The sequence below is a fragment of the Daldinia vernicosa genome (genome assembly GCF_022497035.1).
Source record: "Daldinia vernicosa strain CBS 139.73 unplaced genomic scaffold F5Y00scaffold_4, whole genome shotgun sequence".
NCBI lineage: Eukaryota > Fungi > Ascomycota > Sordariomycetes > Xylariales > Hypoxylaceae > Daldinia > Daldinia vernicosa.
This window is the reverse complement of record NW_025953920.1, coordinates 39710-60253: the sequence shown is the minus strand read 5'-3', so window position 1 is coordinate 60253 and position 20544 is coordinate 39710. Positions and strand designations below refer to the sequence as shown.

General features: G+C 46.9%; 8 protein-coding genes across 8 annotated transcripts; 4 read left to right on the top strand and 4 right to left on the bottom strand.

Annotated features, from left to right (window-relative positions):
• Positions 1-371: 371 nt before the first annotated feature.
• F5Y00DRAFT_130763 (NADH-ubiquinone oxidoreductase B18 subunit-domain-containing protein) lies at positions 372-1296 on the top strand. The gene is made up of 3 exons (XM_048004207.1): positions 372-588; positions 650-774; positions 868-1296. Exons 1-3 carry the CDS (start codon positions 552-554, stop codon positions 970-972), a joined length of 267 nt encoding a protein of 88 aa, XP_047868972.1. The 5' UTR covers positions 372-551; the 3' UTR covers positions 973-1296.
• Position 1297: 1 nt separating this feature from the next.
• On the bottom strand, positions 1298-6370 carry F5Y00DRAFT_130764 (uncharacterized protein). Its single transcript, XM_048004208.1, has one exon. The coding sequence runs from the start codon at positions 6117-6119 to the stop codon at positions 1473-1475; it is 4647 nt and encodes a 1548-aa protein (XP_047868971.1). The 5' UTR covers positions 6120-6370; the 3' UTR covers positions 1298-1472.
• Positions 6371-6665: 295 nt separating this feature from the next.
• Positions 6666-8351, bottom strand: F5Y00DRAFT_225207 (GTP cyclohydrolase II). Its single transcript, XM_048006141.1, has 2 exons — positions 7084-8351; positions 6666-6991 (listed from the first exon to the last, which is right to left on the bottom strand). The coding sequence occupies exons 1-2, from the start codon at positions 8239-8241 to the stop codon at positions 6944-6946; spliced, it is 1206 nt and encodes a 401-aa protein (XP_047868970.1). The 5' UTR covers positions 8242-8351; the 3' UTR covers positions 6666-6943.
• Positions 8352-8847: 496 nt separating this feature from the next.
• On the top strand, positions 8848-11681 carry F5Y00DRAFT_225204 (uncharacterized protein). The gene is made up of 2 exons (XM_048006140.1): positions 8848-9756; positions 9908-11681. Exons 1-2 carry the CDS (start codon positions 8940-8942, stop codon positions 11557-11559), a joined length of 2469 nt encoding a protein of 822 aa, XP_047868969.1. The 5' UTR covers positions 8848-8939; the 3' UTR covers positions 11560-11681.
• Positions 11682-13043: 1362 nt separating this feature from the next.
• On the bottom strand, positions 13044-15178 carry F5Y00DRAFT_130753 (peptidase). Its single transcript, XM_048004206.1, has 4 exons — positions 14653-15178; positions 13889-14579; positions 13572-13830; positions 13044-13480 (listed from the first exon to the last, which is right to left on the bottom strand). Exons 1-4 carry the CDS (start codon positions 15023-15025, stop codon positions 13124-13126), a joined length of 1680 nt encoding a protein of 559 aa, XP_047868968.1. The 5' UTR covers positions 15026-15178; the 3' UTR covers positions 13044-13123.
• Positions 15179-15969: 791 nt separating this feature from the next.
• On the bottom strand, positions 15970-16804 carry F5Y00DRAFT_225200 (uncharacterized protein). The gene has a single exon (XM_048006139.1). It carries the CDS (start codon positions 16633-16635, stop codon positions 16003-16005), a length of 633 nt encoding a protein of 210 aa, XP_047868967.1. The 5' UTR covers positions 16636-16804; the 3' UTR covers positions 15970-16002.
• A 198-nt stretch (positions 16805-17002) lies between these two features.
• On the top strand, positions 17003-17435 carry F5Y00DRAFT_130744 (uncharacterized protein). Its single transcript, XM_048004204.1, has one exon. The coding sequence runs from the start codon at positions 17069-17071 to the stop codon at positions 17300-17302; it is 234 nt and encodes a 77-aa protein (XP_047868966.1). The 5' UTR covers positions 17003-17068; the 3' UTR covers positions 17303-17435.
• F5Y00DRAFT_130748 (uncharacterized protein) lies at positions 17436-20533 on the top strand. The gene is made up of 3 exons (XM_048004205.1): positions 17436-17974; positions 18030-19080; positions 19142-20533. The coding sequence occupies exons 1-3, from the start codon at positions 17569-17571 to the stop codon at positions 20466-20468; spliced, it is 2784 nt and encodes a 927-aa protein (XP_047868965.1). The 5' UTR covers positions 17436-17568; the 3' UTR covers positions 20469-20533.
• Positions 20534-20544: the final 11 nt, after the last annotated feature.

Below are 20544 nucleotides of genomic sequence, written 5' to 3'. Positions count from 1 at the left end.
AACGCCTCGACCTGCGGGGTTGGGATTTGATGATATAGCGGTGGTATGGAAAGGGGACGCAATTATCCATTATCCGTAGAGTTCAACCCTATCGGTTGACAAGAACTCTCCGTAATTGTCTACATGATACAATCTGATGCAGGATTTAGAGCAGAGAGGTTGCTGATGCATGGATGGAAGTATTCCAATAATATTGACGGGTTGATATTGTAGAGTTTAGGTTAGTACCTACCTATGTAGATCCGATTGGCGGGATTAGGTCAGGTACGGAGTCCGGGGGGTGAGAGGTGGGACAGTCCCACGTAGGTATCAGCCACATGCGGGAAGCTCAAGCCACAACGGAGGCTTTACAGTAGGTTATCGTCCATCATCAATCGTTACATAATGTACCTAAGGTAATTAATCTACTCGGATTGGTTTCCGCTCATAGAATTCCAACGTTGGATGCCGACCACTTCGAAGCTATCTATATAAGCCCGACTCACGACTCACGTCTCGACCTTTTATTTAACCAATTGACTACCCGCGCGTCTGAGGTATTCCAATCCAAGATGGGTCTCCTAAGCAGCTCGTCCGAGGCTCCTCCAAGTATGCGTTCCATTCCATTTTCGCATCGCATCTACAACTACTAACCGGAACCAACCCATAGAAGCTACACGGGAGGAGATGCGAGACGCCAAAGTTCCCCTAGCCTACCGAGATAACTGCGCGAACCTCCTCATTCCCCTCAACAGATGTCGCGTCGACACATACTACCTCCCGTGGAAGTGCAACGTACGTGGTAGTGTTTCTTCCTTTCCCATGTATGCCCCCAGTTGGTATCCGGCCAGTTAGACTAACAGCGTCCTCGTTATTTGCACTGAACAGGACGAGCGACATAGCTACGAGAAATGCCAGTACGACGAGTTCAAGAAGCGCGTAGCGAGGATGGACGAGCTGAGGGAGGCCAAGGGCGGGGCACGAAGCAATTGAATCCGGCCTGCATTTCCATGTAGGTAGAAAGGGAACAAATCGACTTGTACATATATTCGTCATCTGGCGAAGGGCTACTACCTTAAGGCTGTGCTCTGAATCCTCTCGGCCTTGCGCTCGTTATTTGCCTGTAATGGCACCAAACCCCCGGCATGCCCTTTTGTGATAATGAAGCTACGCCTCTGCGCGACTACATAATATATCCGTGGGTATGCTATGCATGTTTCCCTGGTGTTAATCTTAAGACAAGGGTTGTCACCAACGTTTGTAGAAAGAACCCTATATGATATCTTTGCATAAACTGTGAATATCTTCTACTGCCTTTACTATGAATGGAATCATTCATTTTTGGTTGTGATTTGTTTTTATTTGCTCTAGCTATTAATTGAACTGAAGCAACTAACCTTTACGGAGGGGTGTGTAATATGACGCTGGTGCACTATTTCTTCGCTAGCTATCCTAATGTTTATTAAACCAACCTCGTTCCTGAACAAAAGGGACTAAAATCTTGAGCTTGTTTTCCTCCGAGGTTTAATTGGGCTGAAGATAGAGGTCGATGTTGAGGGAGAAGTCGACAAAGGTCCCTGCGACGACGAGATAAATTTCCTCCTTTTTGGTGGTTGAGGTCTGATAGGCGCTGTCACACTTCTCGCGTTGCGGATTTTGGTATCGGTCCTCTTATGTACCCATCCGTTCCCCTTAGGTAAACTGTCCGGATCAGGAGAATATGTCCCATCAACCTCGTCGTCGGCATAATTCTCGGTATAGACAGGTTCTGAATCCGAGGACAATTCGACTACCTGCGTTCCAGGAGGAAGTGTGAACTGGGATGACTCTTTAGGCAATCTCCTTTTTTTCATCGGTGGAGGAGAAGTCTTGATTGGTGGAGAATTTGGAGCCGCTTTAATAACACCATCCTCAGTAACACCGTCGAGACCTTTCCTTTGGCTGCTACGCTCGAAGCTATCCGGAACTCTTGAGGAACTTGTTTGATAATCCGACGTACTATCTAACTTTCCCATTTCTTCTTCATAGTCTTGATCTTCTCGCGCCCGGGCCCTTTGCGGTCTGTTGGAGGGTAGAGACTGCGACTGCGACTGCGACTGAGACTGAGACTTGGATGGACTTTGTGTATTTCGCGAAGTGAGCGAGGTGCGCGCCGTACACCATATAGTATTAATCGAGGACAATGAACTAGGAGTTGAGGGTTCGGCTGACAATCGTAATTCTGATTCTTGCGCCGTTGTCTCTGGTCCGGCGGCCGACTCTTCTTGAACAAAGGGCGTGGGCGTAGGGGTTGAAATATCTTCATCCGATTCTAAATCCTGTTGGTATTCGGTATCTAGAGCGGTAGAGATGCCATCATCTGTCATTTTAAGAGAATCCGGTTCTGTAACTTCCGTGTGCAAAGTATAATCCAGCTGCCGTCCACTGCGAGCACTACTCACTGACGAAGGGGGAACAACAGCTTTAGACCTCACGACTTTCGGTGTCCCGGTAACAACTTCATCCTCGTGACTGTCGAATAGAGGGGCCGACGACTGTCTGATACTGGGAAGTTCCGATCCTGGAACCTCAATGTCTCGCCTAGTGGATGGATCATCCGAATCTATATTGCGGCTGGAAATATCTTGAACTGGTAGTTGACTCTCTTGTATACCTACGGATTGGCTGATACTCTCATGTAATTGTTGGGAAGGGCTATTGACCTGCGAAGGATTAGATGCTGACGTGTCGCCATGTTGTTGTGCCTGACCCGATGAAGAAATTTCGACGCAAGCAACGCCGGGTGTGTTTTCCTCGATTGATTCTTTTGTGCTAGACCGTTCTCTTTCTGGGTGTGCGTCGGATTTTACGTCCTCGGCGATAGCTGGCGGCTCATTCCTCGTATTCGAGCTAGCTTCAGGAAGGGAGCCAGTTGCACTAGGTTTCTCACTGGGCGCCATGATAGAAAGCGGCTGTTGAAGAATTCTAGGCTGCTGCATTTCGGCGAAGCCGATAGTCCGAAATCCTTCGTCCTCTCCTTCATCTTCGTCGTCGTCATCGTCGTCATCAAGATCTGGTGCTTCGAATTTGTCGTATATCCGCTGGCCAGTATTCTCGTCATATTTCTTCTGGTTTCGATCAAGATATCGATCCCTCTTAGCAAGACAGACTTCCAGGCCAGTAGCGTCGTCATCGATTCTGACCACTACACCCGTCACGTTAGAAAGCTGCGGCTGCCAACTGGTCGCTGACGAGCATGACCACTGCTGCCAGGTTATCACCATTCCAACTTGAACTTCCCCGGGACGTAGAGCGGGAAGCGCCGATAAATCCGATGGTAATGATGGAAGATCATCCATGTCTGTAAACTGGCTCGCATCATTTATAGGTCTATTAGCCTCGCGGGGTTGGCATGCCTCAGTGTCATCGTAGTTGAGTTCGACGTCGGCATCATTAGTGTAATCGTCCATACCGTTGAATGTATCATCATATCCTTCTTCGTCCCACATGTCAGATTCTTCGTGCTTCCGTTTCTTGCTTGAGAGGTTGTCTTGATAGAAATGTCCTTGGTTTCGCTGTGCTCGCTTACTCTGGCCGCCGCGCTTGTTTTTCTTCCGAGACCATGAGTTTTGCTGTTGAGGATCCCAGCGCTGGACGAATGGAAACGGGGGTTCGCTGAGCTGCACCCCTTCGTAACAGCACTCTACGGCTCGATATGCGATTTTGTCTTTCCACGACTCAAGATCATCCTCCACCGTCGGGTCGTCTTCGTTTATTTGCCGCGTATCATCCTTTCTCTGGCCGAGCCTTGGGTTGTCGAGTGGTCGAATATCCTCCATTAGTTTTTCCCGTAATTTATCTTCATCTTCTTTTGTTTTGGGGTTACGAAGACCCAATGCACCGAAAAGGAGTCTCCGACCGGCGCCTATATCTACACGAAGCTTCTTTTGAACAGAAGCTGATGAATACACGTCTTCGGTTACAGGTGTAATCGCCAATGCGTCCTGCTGGATAATCTGACGATTAGGTTCATTATGTTCATCAAATTTTCGTTTTGTTGACGTGGAGGTTCTCGATGGCTCGTCAAACCGAGTATGAGGGTGGATTTCTATTCCACCACTAGCGATTGCATTTAACAGCTCCTGTCGCTTAGCTTCAAAGAGGGCGTTTTCGTCTATAATAGGTAACCTAGCTTCCTCGGCTGTAGACGTCGCACCCATAATCGCCCCCTGTTGCGCCAACTTTTTGGCCTTATTTGCGGCTCTTCGGCGAGCATTTCGCTTTTTGGTCCTCTCGTTACCAGCTCCGGGAGGCACTAGCTGAACCTGAGGAACCGTATTTAGTGGTGGTTGTGAAGGCTTAGTTTGCACGCTTCCGGTGAGCGAAGTTTGGACACGTGTTCTAGCTGTATCGGTGCTATTGGAAGTCTCTTCTACATCTTCGCTTTCCGACGCGGAATTTGATTCAGCTCCGCTAGATTCTCCATCAGAACTTTCATCCGATGATACTTCACCCTCGTCAGAAGTATTATCATGGCCGAGACCTCCTTTTCGGCTGAGTTTTTGACTATTGGAAGACTGACGCTTCAAGGGGATTTCTTCTGGACCATCGTCACTATCATCGCTGCTATCATCACTCTCATTGTCCGAATCGCTTGACATATCATCATGGGAACTCTTAGGAGAGCTATCCGCCGGACGCATATTACTATCGCCATCGTCATCGTCGCTATCGTCGCTTTCATTACCGCTATGGTCGCTACTATTTGATGACATATCTTCGTCTTCAGAGTCATCATCTTCGGAATCACTATCACTTGAGATTTCGGAATCTTCACTCTCCGGGCTAGAACTTGTAGCGTCGCTCGATGTATCGTCTTCCTCAACTGTCTTTTCGGGGCTAGTTTTATGGCCGTTCAACGTCGTAGACGTAGTTTCGCTCTCGCCGCTCGCCTTATTACTATCAAACGAGCTAGATATTGCAGCCATCTGCGCCAGGCCTCTGCCAGAAGTAATTGATCCAGGTGGAAGGCCTCGATGATCAAACTGTCGTACGAAGGCAGATACTTGCTCTTCGTCATCTTTATCGGACATATCCTCGTTATCGTGAGTGATGTCGTCGACAGCCTCTTCTTCTGGGTACGCAGTAGCGATATCTTTTGTTGGACTATCTTTTCGTGATTTCCGTGATTTTAGCTTTGATGTTGCTCTTATAGACGTCGACCCTGCTCGTAATGCGGATTCCGGCAGCTGCGGTGCGAAACCACTAGCTAGAACATCGTATGCTGATTTAAGATCATCGCCGGAGGTCGCCAAAATCTTCTCGCAGATGCTTACTGGCGCCGAGGGGAACGCAGCTTGTAATGCTGATACCTTATTGTGATCTTCCTTAGTTGAATCCTGCGCATCTGAAGGCCCTTTATTTTCAACAATAGCGTTATCTTCCGCTAAATCCCGGAGCTCCTGCTCAAGATCATCTTCGTCGCTTGGCATTTCTGAATTCTGCTGATCATAATCGTCGGGTTCAGAATAGTCGCTTCCATCATCTGCCTCTGCTTCATTGTCGAAGTCACCATCATCTGTTTCGGCATCGATGAAATCGGATTTTGAACTAAATTTGACGCTCGGGAAGGCTGATTTATCCGCTGGGGGCTCGCCATTGGTGAGAAGTAACGTAGGTGTATCTTCGTCGTCGTTGAAGGTATCATCTAGGCTCTCGTGAGGGTGTAGAAGTTTACGGCGCTTCCGCGGAGGGTCGATTGGAGGTCGACCGACCGGGGCCCTTAAGAGGCGACGCCCGAAAGGGATACCGTCGACGAGGTGTCTGCCGTCGGAAGAGATCTGATGTCGACCGCTGATTCGACGACGCCTATTATCGTCCCGATCGAGGGCCCGAATGAAGACCCGGTCATCAGGTTTAAGGACGGTCCGCACAGGTTGAAAATGGAGGCATTCGAAACTTGTTCCGTCTTGATCGCGCAGCTCGACGACGTAATCCTCCAACCCTTTCTGGCCGATCTCTAAGGGAAAGGTCTCATTAACCTTCTCGATGAGTTTTGAGATAGTCGGATTGTCTTCAAGAGACACATTCCACATGAGTCGTTCTTCCGGGAGGCCATCCCTACGCACCACTAAGCGTAGGCGCATGTCTTTCTCGGCCATGACCACGTGTGTGCCCTGGATACTAGAAGCGAATATGCGGCGAATACGTGTATATCAGATAATTAAAGGGTATAGTTGTGAGGTCATGAAGATGATTTGTGTTATTTATTAGTCTTTGGTGTAGCGTAACCGTTGACCCGAAAGGGGCAATTTTATTTTCGGACGACAAAAGTGGAAGATTTCATTGCTTTGGTAGACCGCACGATAATTACACGATGCGAAGTCTCAAACGGAAAGCTACTAGAGAGCGCGTTGCGGGAGCTGCAAAGCTCTGGTAGAAATCGTTTTTAGGGTCAAGGGGCGAGGAAGTACGTACTGGAAATACGTAGATCTCATTGGTGATAGATGTAAATTGTGGAGTCGCTTAAAACCAGGTAGCCGGCCTAAAAATTTGGCAAGGATCGTGGTACATGGACCCTGGGAGATGCAAACGCCAATCAATTAAAAGTTCACTTCAATACATACATGTAACCTCTACGTGGGTAGGTAGGTAGATTACGTACTTTACGATAAGATATACCTGCTCTCCACATAATAGAGGTAGGAGGCAGGTAATGATGTTCGATATACTATAAATTTACCCCTTATAAAAAGCGTAATTGTTCAGACGACAGTTACACCATATAAGATAAATGATAGCTATAAAATAATGAAGCTTTCCAAATTTTCTAGCAACCTAAACGCGAGCCTAGGTACTTGATATGATCTTACTCTTCACGATATATATCGCATAAACCTGAAAATCTACAATGTCGTTCTATGATTTTTGAAAATACCAGGATGCCGAGCTTTTTAGGATAAGCACATAATGGTGTACATGCGCATCAAGGCGGTAGGGTACCCATATCCAGCATATGTCCCATCTTCTCGATCTATAAGTGATTACGCGGTCAGCTGCTCGATATCATATTTTCGATAATAATTCCAAAGAAGGCAAGCGAGGAAATAAACGAGAACCACACACCTTTGTTTTCAGATAGCCCTCTACCTCTCGACTCCTAAAACCCCCCTTGCCCTTCCAGCTTAGCGGCACCATTGCGACGCGCTCCGTTACTCTGATTTCCCTATTCGGTCCTTCGACAGCTCTAATCTTGTCCGGGTTGTTAGTTAGCAGCCGAATCTCCTCTTGCCCCAGATCAAGGAGCATCGCAGTCGCCAACCCGTAGCTCCGCGCATCTGCCGGATGCCGTAAAAGCAGATTTGCCTCCACCGTATCGGACCCTAAGTCTTGCAAGTTATACGCCTTTAACTTCTCGCCAAGGCCAATACCGCGCCCTTCTTGCCGTAAATAGATGACAATCCCCCCATTGACGGCAGTAGGCAACGACATAAGTCGCGCAGCCTCGTCTAGCTGCTCACCGCAGTCGCAACGCGCAGACCACGCCGTCTCACCGGTATAGCATTCTGAATGTATCCGAACAAGAGGTGGTCCATTAGGGGGTGGAACTTCCTCTGCCAGGTCATCTTCGGTAGAAGACGAACCGCCCACCATACCGCTTTTCGTCCTTCCTGGATAAAGGCGACCGGTGTATGCGCCCCTCACCATACGGTCCATCTCCGTCTCTCCATCCCTTGGCGCATCCAAAGACCTGCTTCGGATATGCGGGCCAAACACTATCGCAAGATGCTCCTTGTTATCGACATTATTAGTGTATAGATGTAAGAACATTTCGGTTCCGGAGACTGTTGGGATGCGAGCGCGCACGATGCATTGAACCTCAGGTAGCGTCTCGAGAAGCTTTGGTCGCTTAGTACCACAACCACCAGATGGGATAGAAGAGTCAACAGGAACGCCGCGAGGCTGTTGTTCGGCTAGGGGCGTGGGCGTCGCATTGCCTGGGGTAGCAGGAGGTGTAAAGGCGGGAGAGAGAAGTGAGGGTGGCGGCGGCCGGCTTGCGTCGTCCGTTGGTGTTGAAGCTTGATTTGAGGTGGATGGAGGGACTAGAGAGGAGAGGGATAGTTCATCCTGGTCTAACCTAGGTGCGACAGGGCTTCCTTCGTCTTCCCGAAGCGGCCGTGACCGCGGGGAATAGAAAGACGGGAGATTTGTCGTATCCTCGCGCGTTTGGGGATCTAGAATGCCACGTGGATTTTCCACGGAAGACGAATTGGGGCCTGGCATGCCGTCATATAAATCAATTCAATCCTTATTCTAGTTTAAAGTGTATGTTAAAAGTAAAAAACATGCGTCGAAAAGAAGCAAAGAATGGCGCTGACATTGGAACAGGTTGGATATTGGCGGGGTGTACTTCGTACATAAAATATGTATTAATATGTACGTAATGACATGGCGAATTTGAAGTAAGCGGCTGAGAAACCGAGGTATAGGTACCTGCATACATGAAGTACTTGGGTACTTCTTGCACTGCATGGTTACATAGGTACATTTCAAGACGGCCAGAGTTAACAGGCACATTCCTTGTAATTACCTTAGGTCATATATGTACCTAGGTACCTATATACATAAAGTGTGTAAATATCTCCTCTGCACCTTCCTCTGGTGTAGAGTTGTTGTACACCTTAGGAATTAACTTCCGTAGGTCAGGTAGGTACGGATCGTACCTGCCTAAAGGTTATGTAGGTGCCCGTAGTCACAGACGTATTTTACGTAGAGCCTCTCACCTTCCTAGGTTACGTCCGGTGTTTGTTTGTTTTGTTATTAGAGTTCCTCACGTCCTCCTACATAAATCTTTAACATCGTTCCGGAGTTAATACCATTCCTCTTCCTAACTTCTAAGTTAACTTAGAAGTTAGCAACGCGTGTCACTCTTCACCGATTTATAAAAGCATCGCAAAACCTTACCGTTTACCGTTTACAGGATGCTGCCACCAAGCCTTGTTAGTACGTACCAGCAGTACAAGGATGATACTGATTCTATTGCTGGCTGGCTTGCCTCTACGGCAATGGCTACCGGCTATGTATCCGATTCCTTAACTCCCCAGCTACCCAAGGGGAGACTGAAAGGCAAGGCAAGGGCTGAAGCCAAGAAGCAGCAAGTTCCTTCATCAAGCAAACCGGCGCCAGTCAATAAGTACATTATCAAGATCGAGGAGTTCGTACCCCTAGCAGAGTTTATAGCCTCTCAGCAAGACACATCTATTCCAAACTCGTTCATCACTACCCTGCATCGAGTCATTACTACTCATAGAGGCTTTAGTACTATGCTTGCCGTGAAAGGGGCCATCACGGAAGTCGAACACAGCCATTTTTTATGCGCCCTTGAGAGGGTACAAGAGATTCTGAATCCCGGAATGAATGCTATGTCAACTGGTTCTACTGGATGCTCCTTTAAAGCTGCCAAGGACAAAGCTGCCAAGGACAAATCTTACGCGGAGGTTACTGAAGATGAGCTCTCCAACCAATTTGCTGGCTTAAAGGTATATGAGCCCTCGGAAGATTTCCTCGATGCACCCGACATCGAACGACCAAAGGTCCCCGAGAGCGATAACGTAGCGTATGAAGCAGAGTCACCGTCCCTTGAAGATGTCTTCTTCGCCTTAACACTGCTGATCAACGATATCAACAAGATTCGATCTCGCATCAAATGGATATGGACCAACTATCGAGATGGGGTTTTTGAGCTGGCTGCCTGTGCAGTTACCACTAACACCGCTATTGACCTAGCGCGGAAGCTCAGTAAGTCGATCATGATCTTGATTCTTCCACATCCTCGATCTCTCGTCTTGGGGGGTGTTCGCAATACTCCTCTGGGACGGTTTACCACGATTTCAATCTGATTCCATTGTCTACTTCTCTTTCCATGCATAATGCTAATAATGTACCGCAGTGGAAGACGTAGTGCCGATGTTCAAAGATCATGGTGGGTTATGGGGAGTCTTGAATGATTTCCACATTGCCCATGTGAAGATGAAAGGATACGAGCCTTTTGGTAATTCGCCCAACAGCGACGACAACTTCAACTACGACACGTACGATATTGCAGATGGGACGTACATTATAATCTGCAGAATCCTGGATGCGTTTGCTGGGGCGGTGCAGCCTCGAGCTATTCCATTATACGAGGAAGGGGTGTATGGTTACTACAACCCTCGAAGCGCCCGAGATTCCAAGTCCGGCTATCAGAAATTTGAAGAAGATCGATTTTTACTCACGTCGTTCTTCACAGATCTCATGGCGGTGGAACGAGGGGTTACCGACTATCCAGTTGAAGACGAATTCTTCCGTGGAATCAAGGAGCTAGCCAAGACTAAAGAAGTGACCTTTCATCTTATCTTTGCCGCCCAAGTCTTTCTTGACATTCACTATATACTCCGTGAAAATGTCGGCCGAGGATTTGATACACTCCAAGTGAACCTTCATTTTTTGGCTCGAGAAATTGAGGATCATTTTGAATTCCATACTAAGCACTTGAAAATTGATAACTGGCCCGCCAGTAACAACCAAATAATACGACATGTTAAAGGAAAAATACAGTACGTACTAGAAGACCCCGTACACGAGGCCAAAATTCAAGTGTACCGCCAACTTCACAAGCCCGTTCCAGCATCTATGAAGCCCAATAAAATGTTGAAAATGTCACCGGTTCTCAGCGGCCTTTTACTCTACCATTTTCGCTCGGACACGCGGGAGATCGGCATCAGGCTCGCAGACGCTTATGGGTCTATCAAATACTCATTGCATCTGTATAATGCCCTACAGAGCGAGAAGTTAATGTCAAACTGCTGGCCGGATATGAAGTTGGTATGGGCAGTTCTAGGTGATACATTCTTCGTTGGAGATACGCCAAAAGCTCCAGAAGACTACTCTAAAGAGTTTTCCCTCCAAATGGGTGCAACAGCAGCGGCGTCTACTAGAAAACGCCGCAAGAGCAAGCCCCTGACCTCCCGATTGGAGCCTCGAGGGCTCAAAGAGGGTATACCAGTCTCCTCCATGTTTATGAAACGCTACCTACATGGAACGGGACAGGTAGATTGGACGGCCGAGAATGTCGCCAAAATCGTCGACCTTAGCCTGTGGGAGACAGAAGGTTTGGAGGAAGAGGGAACTTTGAAGCTGGGAAAAATCGACGCCGAGAAGCTCAAACAAAAGCCGAAATCAATCAAAGCCAACAAATTCTCAAAGTTGCCACCGGAACAACTCATTAAAGCCCTTATGTTCGCATTGCAAGGTGAGGCCCTTGAGTTGGCTATCCCTTACACTGCAATGCACCGTGAATGCTGGGAACTCTTACGGGCCGTACGGAAGCATTGTGGTCCTCTACTTCGACAAAAGTTCACCTCAAAGTATATGGAGCGGGAAGTGGAGCTGCCATATGTAGTGGGCTGGATATTCACGGCTCTTCGCGAAGGTGATGATAAGCTTCTAGCAGAAGCTGGTGTTGCCGTTGCCAAGTTCATCCGATCAGATGGCAAGAAGGTCCTGAACTTGCTAAAAAGCATCAGAGTACCAGTGGCATTCGTCGGAGAAGAGGGAGTATAAGCTGTGGCACGAACTTCAACGCACCCCTTTTATCCAAACCGCTAGGATAGTCAAGAAGCCTCGATATAGCAATTTGATGTAAATGTCTGTAAATGTCTTCTACTCTGTTTGTATTCTACACAAAGCTGTGATAGCTTCACTCTAATAAGTCTTCTTTTGGTCGTGTTGCACTGCCCTCTATGTGGCACGTGCACTACCAAGGCGGCAAGCCTTGGTAGACTAGACCCATACTAGCTTAGCTCTTTCTAGATAGCTTCAATCACCAAGTCTTTCCCTTTTCATCATCTTGCCACTTGCGGGCAACAGGTCGCATAGGCAGTAGAAAGGAATAGCTCACCTCCTCTAATACTCTAGCCTTAATTTATGCATTATACCGTAGCTTCTCGCCGGGGAGTCTTTTATCATGCATGCCGGGTGGATATTGACTACCTCCTACGGAAGCTTGTCAGCACCTTATTATATTTTCATTCAGATACCATGTAGCAATTGATGATACTTTAACATTGTGCCGTCCGTAAGATACCGTGAACATATTTCTATGTAAACAAATCCCTCGTTTGTCTTCAAGGGGACATCAACTCACCATACCTAAAATCTAGCGGATAAAGGGGAAATGACTATCCTCTAGACTGGCATAAAACAGCAAACCCACTATTTTCGGTATCAATACATCAAGATTTCTTAAAGAAGATAAACTGGCTCTATATTATTAGATTGGCCAATCATATTTATTATAGAGGCATATTGTAAGGTTTTTTCTTTTATGTTAATGAATCGCGTTGAACTTTACGTACTCTACCGATTATAAAGGGTTTGCTGTTTTATGCCAGTCTAGGGGATAGCATCAATTCGTTACGGTAGGCGTTAGGGTTATTTTGCTTTCACTGCTAACTATAGAGAACTCGGACAATATGAGGCAACCCGACTATCTAAAGGATGTCTTAGCTAACTTGTTGCCACTACCTACCTTAGATACCTTAGGTTAGGTACCTACCTCACTTCCCCTATTCACGTAGCTGCTTGTGGACCGATTATGGTGTTCTCGGAAAGGGTTAATCTGACGGTACGATATACAATCATCATTGTTCCATTCCCCATTATCTTCAGTAAAGGAGAACAGGTTGTTCGACACTCTATTATCCCCATTACTCGTAGATCAGCGTTGCGGTAGGGTTATTATATTCGACTAGTCATATTTAAGCTATGTGAAGGAGAGTGAATAATTCGGCGTAATTTGATTGTCATCGAATCCCTTAGGTAGTCTCACAGGCTTCAGACCGTCTTTAATATCCTCTAACTTTTTAAATTCTCTTTGGTTTGGCAGTAGGGACAGATAACACTCACATCCTTGTCTAGTCGTGGAAAATGGAACCCCATATCACTAGCTTTGGATTCGATAACAGCATGTTCTCTCTCCTGATTTTGGAATATGCATGCTTGAATCTGATTTCCGATTCCTAATAAGTCTTCGTCAAAGTCTTCGTGCGAGTAAGATGCTGTATATTTAGGCTGTCTCGTCGAGTCTACGAACATGTCTAAATTACAATTCCATCATTATGTTCTATCAGTTCTTCCAGTCTCCCGGCCTTCCCGTATAGTATGATATATAGCTATTGGTATGTGTGGCGTTAGCTGTGCCCTCACTTTTATAAGTAGGCGTCAGTTCTGCTCCGTCTGAGATGACAAGGTTTCCTAGTACTCGTCTGAAAAGCTCTAGAGCAGCCTTTGGCTGATAGTACGGCACTTCGTGTCCCGAGTCATACACCCGCGTGAAGCTGAAGTTACCGTACTGCCTACTTTCTCCATATTCAACGCCATCGACTACGAATGGGGCGTAGCCTGCTTCTTTGAACTCTTTCTTGTGGGTATAGTTTACAGCCAACGACACGGCTTCCCCACCCATCCAATTGCATATATAATCCTATTACACAATTGTTAGCATCGTATTAACAAATTTATACTCTGTGTAAAATGGCGCATGCGGATGTAGAAGGAGAGGGTCAGGGTCTTACAGCATCGCCGTATATCATTGCGATGCGAACATCGTACGCTAAGAGACCCTCGAGATCCTCCAATAGATTTGGGTAGACAAAGTCGCCGGTATAATCGAAGCCTGTATATATTTGGTTGCTGCTTGTAGATGTGTAATTGATATCGACACCAATAGCATTCTGGACTTTCGCGGTATTAAGATAGTTGGCCCAGTATCCGGGCGGGATACTTGCATCGCTCTCGGCACGGATATCATAAGGGTTTCGCCCGCTAACCACGCTGCTTGCTGTTAGAATTATTGTCTGCCCTAAAAGAAGAAACTATGAGTCTAACTCACTAATACGGCGATTCCACCAAGCCCCTACAAATGGCCGTGGCCTGGGAGCAGACTGCCTTGCCATCTGGTGTAGAGCGGTCTGACTCGAAGCATAAGTCGATTGAATCGCGGCAACCACCAGGGAAATAGTAATTCGTCTTCATATAGTCATAGATGGATTGGTTCACGGCCTCAATCCCATACGTATTCTTAAAAGCCATTTCGGCGTAATAAGGTGCTTGGATCCTCTCCGATATGATACCATTTATGACGCCGAGCGTATGCATGGTGAGTTCGACACCAGGGATACTCCCATCCTGAATCAACTTATTCTGGTCGTAGAAATACTTGAAAAATGCTGGACCGTAATGGCCACCGTAGCTCTCAGTCCAGAGGTTGAAACTGCGAGACTTGACGGTCTCATCTAGGACTGGCAGTTCCTGGATGAAAGCCTGTAAAACTTCCCAGGTTCCCTTTGCTGCAAGATCCGTAGTGTCGAACCTGTATGGGTCGACGTCGCTATACCGACCATCGGGTTTGGATGAGTTCACAGGTAGTCCCGTGGTTTGGTTCACAACACCTACAACCGCGTCGGCGTACGAAAAGCCGACTCCAATTGGCTGGGAGAGGAAGAGAAGATTGCTCACTTCGTTCCAAGCATATGGATTCACGACCGAGGTGCCATTATGAGTGACATTACACGGTCCGAGTTCTATTTGATAGTAGTTAGTGTACCAGTTTCCAACTAAATTTGGTATTTGGTATTCATGCGAAGAGAAATGTACCCTCAAAAAGTCCAATCATCGAATCGCTACCAGGTCCGCCGTTAAGCCACAACGTCAGAGGCGCTTCATCGGGATTTGACCTTGCTTCGAAAAACCAGAAGAACATGTGCGTTTCCTCATCGAGGTCGACGTAGCCTGAATATGAATTAACTCCAGGAGTTGTCTCGCATACACCCTCGAGCTCCGGTTCCTTATAACGGATTGTGACTCCATTTGGAGACTTTATGGTTGTGACATTGGAAGGCTCAGCAGGTGCTTGTTTCCTAATCAACCTCTCAATATGATTCGGCAGCGAGCTTGCTAATGTGAGGGAGGTATAGAGAGAAATGAGCTGCAGAGCTGCCGTAGCAGTTCCCCGGCCGGTAACGTGCATGATTTCCCCTAACCTTTGATGAACTCGAGGGAGAACTCAAGGGAGAAACGAGGGCGAGCGAGAAAACAAACAGAGAAGTCGCAGGAATGAGAGATGAAGGCTCAGCTCACCGGTTTTATAACGAGTCAGTCCATTTTTTATAACCGAATGCCCCACTCCCTTTTTTTTTCGTCTTGTTTTGTTTACATACTCATACGATACCTAATACGTACAAGGTATAGGTAAGACCTAGGTAAGCACTTGCTGATAATACATAATACAGCCATTATTCTGTAAGGTGACGTGCTTGCCGATCAACTGCCGATTTAAAATATGACGCTTTTTCGAAGTCGATGTAACTTTGCCTACGACTGCGTGCAGAAATATTTGGGGGCCGTACCTGCCTCCTATGTAATTTATCTGTGCCTTATCGTCAGTTAAATTCCAATGGGAAGGCAAGTTTAATGTTAAGAGGTACCTACCTATTCAGCTATTATACAAGGATTCCGCGGGGTAAGTGTTATCATATCAAGGTATAGATACCTGATTAGGAATTACATACCAGGGCTATACGTCGTATCGGATACCGTTCCTGCTTTGCTTCTCTTTCCATGTGGGGGCTGGGGGGCTAAGCAATCATTTCCGCTCGTACTACATATGTAATAATGATGAATAATAATAATTGGTGGTAGTAGGCGAGTTTGCTTAGAGCACGTTATCATTCCGGGAGGTTTGCTGCATCTCTGCAACTCTGCAACTATACGAGAATCTACCCACTTTACCAATAAGTGTCTTACCTTGAAGCATTTGTAACTTGCAACCATAGCTCAAAAAGTATACCGGGGCAACATATAGTTATAAAAGATATAACTATATCAACCTTACTTATGCCACTATTTCCCTACCTATTACTAAAGTAAGATGTCGAGCCAGTAGATATAGACATAACTAATATAATTCAATTGGTATCTTAGGCTTACAATAGAAGACATAGGGCATTAATCCATCCCGGGCTCTCGCCACCACCGGTTTCGATAATACACGACATGCGGCGCAAGTCCTTCAAGCCGGCTAATCCATTCTGGTGAGATGTCGCCGTAGATTTGGATGAGGCGAAGTTCCTTCAGAGTTCCTATCATTTTGAAGAACTCGTCCTCCTTCTTTGCGTTCACGCGACCAGTCCACCCTACGGAGCCTACGGAGCCGACTGGCCTAGGCGCCCAATCAATCACCAAGGCTTTGAGGTTTTTGGTACGGTCAGTAACCTCTCCAAAGAACGACAACCAACTATTCCAATTGGCGTGCTCCTTTGCCATAAGTAGCCAGAGCTTTTCTAGCCGGTCGAACCGAAGTTTTCCATGGACGGCGAAGCTAATTCGCCGGTCGTTCAATCCGGAAACCTGAACGCGCAAGATAGCTTGTCTGTGAACTATGGGAGAAAGCTCGCGGTACAAATCCTTTGAGGCTAGCATCAAGCTAGGTAACGGACGTGAGTATGCCGTGTCACCCATATATACAAGATGGGGACGCAGTGTATCCTCAAAATCTTCGTGGTTAAAGGTGAGATAAAAGTCGATAATACGATCAAGCACTTCTCGCGGGAGGGATAATAGCGGTGAGTAAGCCTGCATCGTACTTCGTACCTAAGTTAACGAGTATGAGTACTATGTCTTAGGATAGCGTATGTAATATCTTGAAAATATGAAATATTATAAGAATAGGTATGTGATACGTGAAATAAACAAATTTCCATTTCAAATCGAGTTTTCTTAGCTGTCTCCTAACTGAGGTAGAAGTTGATGTTGCCAAGTTGCCAAGGCGAGATGCGGGGTGTAGGGCTGTACGGTAGACTATGAATTACGGATTACATCCGCTGCCAAGCTTTGCAATGCCTATAACGGGTAAGTCAGATCCGAATGATTACAAGGGTTGTTTGATTAATTACTTAGCAGCCTGCCTCTCTTTTTCATTTTGGCTCTGTAATGCTAACCTCTTTCTCTCTCTGTCTTATACGTTCCCGAGTCTTAAAAGTTATACATAATACTACCCACCTACCCAGACAGAATGCCGTCAGATCAGAATAGTAGAGCGAGTTGCTACCCTTCTTCAAGAGAGCGGCACCGTACCTGTTCTACTGATGATGATACGGGCTTGGTTTGGGTCTCTGACTTAAACACCTCGCAGAAGCTGCTTAGATCTCATATCGCAAAGCGTACCCACGCAACGGTCAGGAGAAAGAGGGTTCTCGAGTACCAGCAACAAAAAGAAACTCTAAGTAGAAAAACGTACCATAACTAATTTGCAAGTTGGCTCCAATACGTGTGGCTATTTAGACCTATAGTATTGCAATAACCAACTATTTGGTCGCATGATTTATTATGTCAAGTTCGGTAGGTAGGTATGTAACCCTCCAGCTAATGATAGATCATATTGGCTACGTGTGCAGCAGAATGCAGCCTACCGCTTCTTGATGTAAATGTAAACATTATTTCCCCGCCTCGATCGAGCGCTGCTGGCGCAGCTATCTTTACTCCTCCCAGTTACATTCAATATTGACTAAGACAATGAGCCATACATTCCATTGGGGGCTAGATGGCCTGGATAAGCCTCGCTTCGAAGCATACACCAAGATATTGAGCCTTCGCAACGGAGGGCAAGCTGGTGATGTTATTACATTCGACCCCTGTGAAGCAGGCCTCGATGTGACAGAGCCAGCAGAAGATGGTGATTCCATTGCGGGACAACCGTTGACCAACTTCGACAATGATAAGCTTAAGCGCGCATTCCTTGACCGATTATCCGAGATTCTATCACATACAAGAGGTGGCTATCAAGTAGCTGCTGCATTGATGATAGAGAACTTGGGAGTCCCTGAGGTCACCGTCGCCAAGAACTCCGGGTTAAAGCAAACGGATAAAGACTTTATAACGGCCTTAGAGAAGGTCCTAGGGCGCATAGTGGGCTGTCTAAGTATGTTTCCTTTCGGGGGGTATAGCTTTACACCGATACTTACCAGAGCATATAGTTTCGCTTCAAGACACAAACGAGTTGCGGGAGCTAATCCTAACTCAATACACGCCGAGGGTAAAGGGGTATATATCAGATTTGCAAAAATATCTGAACCAAGGCCGGATCCAACTGATGAAACAGTCCGGCTCGGATACCATCAGAGCCCTTGCGGTGCAGATCGAGGCGCTATCTCTGGTCTTGAACCAAGTGCCCCACGACCTAAATAAGATTGTCCTAGAGGCGTATCACATACGAACCCTCCATAACATGTCCATTTTTGAGCAAATCCAGCCAGAGAAGCCATCGGTCGGCCGGCAAATTGGCGATTTGGTCTATCTATTGAGTCGACCTCACGTAGCCCTCCTAACTTTTGTTCGAGCCATCGAAAGGATTGAAGGGTTCGACAAGTTGCGTGTACGATGGGTCGAGTTCACGTCCCTCATTAAAAAGGCGCCCCTCGCCAAGGGGCAACCTATGATCCCCCCCTGGACTGTTGGTCAAGTTTTTAAGTCACTCGGCCTGAAGTTTAACGACGTGGAGACGAGGGCCTTGATGCATTCAGGGGCAGATAAGTCATCAACGTGGAACAGGGATAAACTAGTAAATAGATTTGGGAAGCTCAAGGCGACCGAGAATAACATCCACGCTGAAGTTCAGCTTGTGTTGGACTTATCCAAGAGGGGTGTGCAGCTGGACCATGCGTTCAAATACGTCGGTTGCAGTAAACGGTCCTGCCTCCTCTGTTACAGTTTCCTTTCGACGACCGGATTCGCTTGCCGGGGTTGTCACGGAAAAGTCTATGAATTGTGGACTATACCTGAGCTTGACGGGATTAGCGAAGGCTCCCTCAGATTGCTTTCCGAGGCAGTTAAAAAGTTACAGAGCCAAGTAACGAAGTCCCTTCGGCACAATACGAAGCCTAGACCTCACGTAAAAGAGTCAACTGTCGGAGGTTCCTCGATTGCAACTGTTGTGCCGCATACTGAGGACCAACACTTGGCGACACTGATAAGGAATCATCTCCAAACGGATAGAGAGCATTCTATTTTGAGAGCACCTATAATAAGGTAAGAATGAAATTTCTTAAGTATGGGTTGGTCGAGTATTTAACAAGTTCCATTCATCTAGGCCTATCTCCCCGCAAAGTGAGGACACTCTTAGTGAGACTCCATCTCGATCCCGGCTTCCTGTGGAGCACGAGACAGAGGGCGAATGTAAGACATGCGACAATATAACATCACGGCGCTGTACCCTCTGCGGTAGAGATTGGTACTGTAGTGAGCATTGCCAGAAGCAGATGAGACTTTATCATATCTTCTATTGCAATTTGCGACCACTCACTACAGCAGATTATCTATGCCGAGACTGCTTTGAAGATAGGATGCCGGATGACCCTGAAGTATTAGACGACTTTGGATTTAACCGCTGTAAGACTCGGGACGAGCAATCGCATCTGCTTGGCGTCTACATCGGCTTGTTCAAATACTTCGACGTTCCTAGTGAGACTGTTGACGGCTGGAGGAGGAACGGGATCCTCTTGGATCAGATCGCGCAGGCGTTCAACAAGATACCAGAGGAATCGCGTGGGAAGTATTTCCCGTGGCTTCTTCGCAACACCCACCTGTTAAGCCAAGACAAGACAGTTGAGCCGAGCCAAGAATCTCCTAAATCTTACCTAGCAAGAGTGTTTGAAGAAGCGAGGCCATATCTCAAGGGCCAAGATAGTGGAAAGACCATGGAACAACTGGAACCGTTAGATAAGCGGCGATGTTTTACTTTCTTCGCCTTGACACTTCAAAATTCCAGCCCACCGCCTATAGAACTTGCTGTAGATCAGTGGTATGACTTCGGATTCGCTACATGCATCGGTCGCGACCTAACTCCCGAAGGGATTCAACACTCCGAGGGCTGGCTCGGGGGGTTATACTCCACGTTATTGTTTGGACGCAAGGCCCGGAGGGCTTACTGCAAAAGCCTTGGAATCCCATACGATGGTCCTCCTGACCCACCGATATGCCCTTTCGACGAGTTTTACAGGGCCTGGAGTTCCTACACCCTGCCTTCCGTCTTTGATAAGTATGGATATGGCGATCGGATCGATGAATGGCCCTTTTTCAGAAAATTCATCTCGACCAAACCGGAGAAACGTGCACATGTTTGGAGGTTGCTGCAGTATATAGCAATTGGCGAACTCAATGCCATTGACTCAACACCCAAGCTGATGAATGCAGCAAAGTTCTATGGGATCTCCTCGCATGTCGATACAAGGGAGCGACTTGCCCTATACGAGTTCTATCGTCAGCTACTGGGTGTTGTTGATCCTTTATCTCTTGAGGAGGCATGCGAGCAAGGCACATTATTAAGATTTGCCCTTGAACATTTAGGAACAGACATGGACACGAGAGTTAAGTCATCTCTAGTCAGGCTAGACCTTTCGAAAAGGACTAGGAGGTAGACGGGTGTAATGAATATTGATTAGGTAAATCTCCCATGCGATGTATGTTTTATCCATAATGTGACTTGAATTAGGT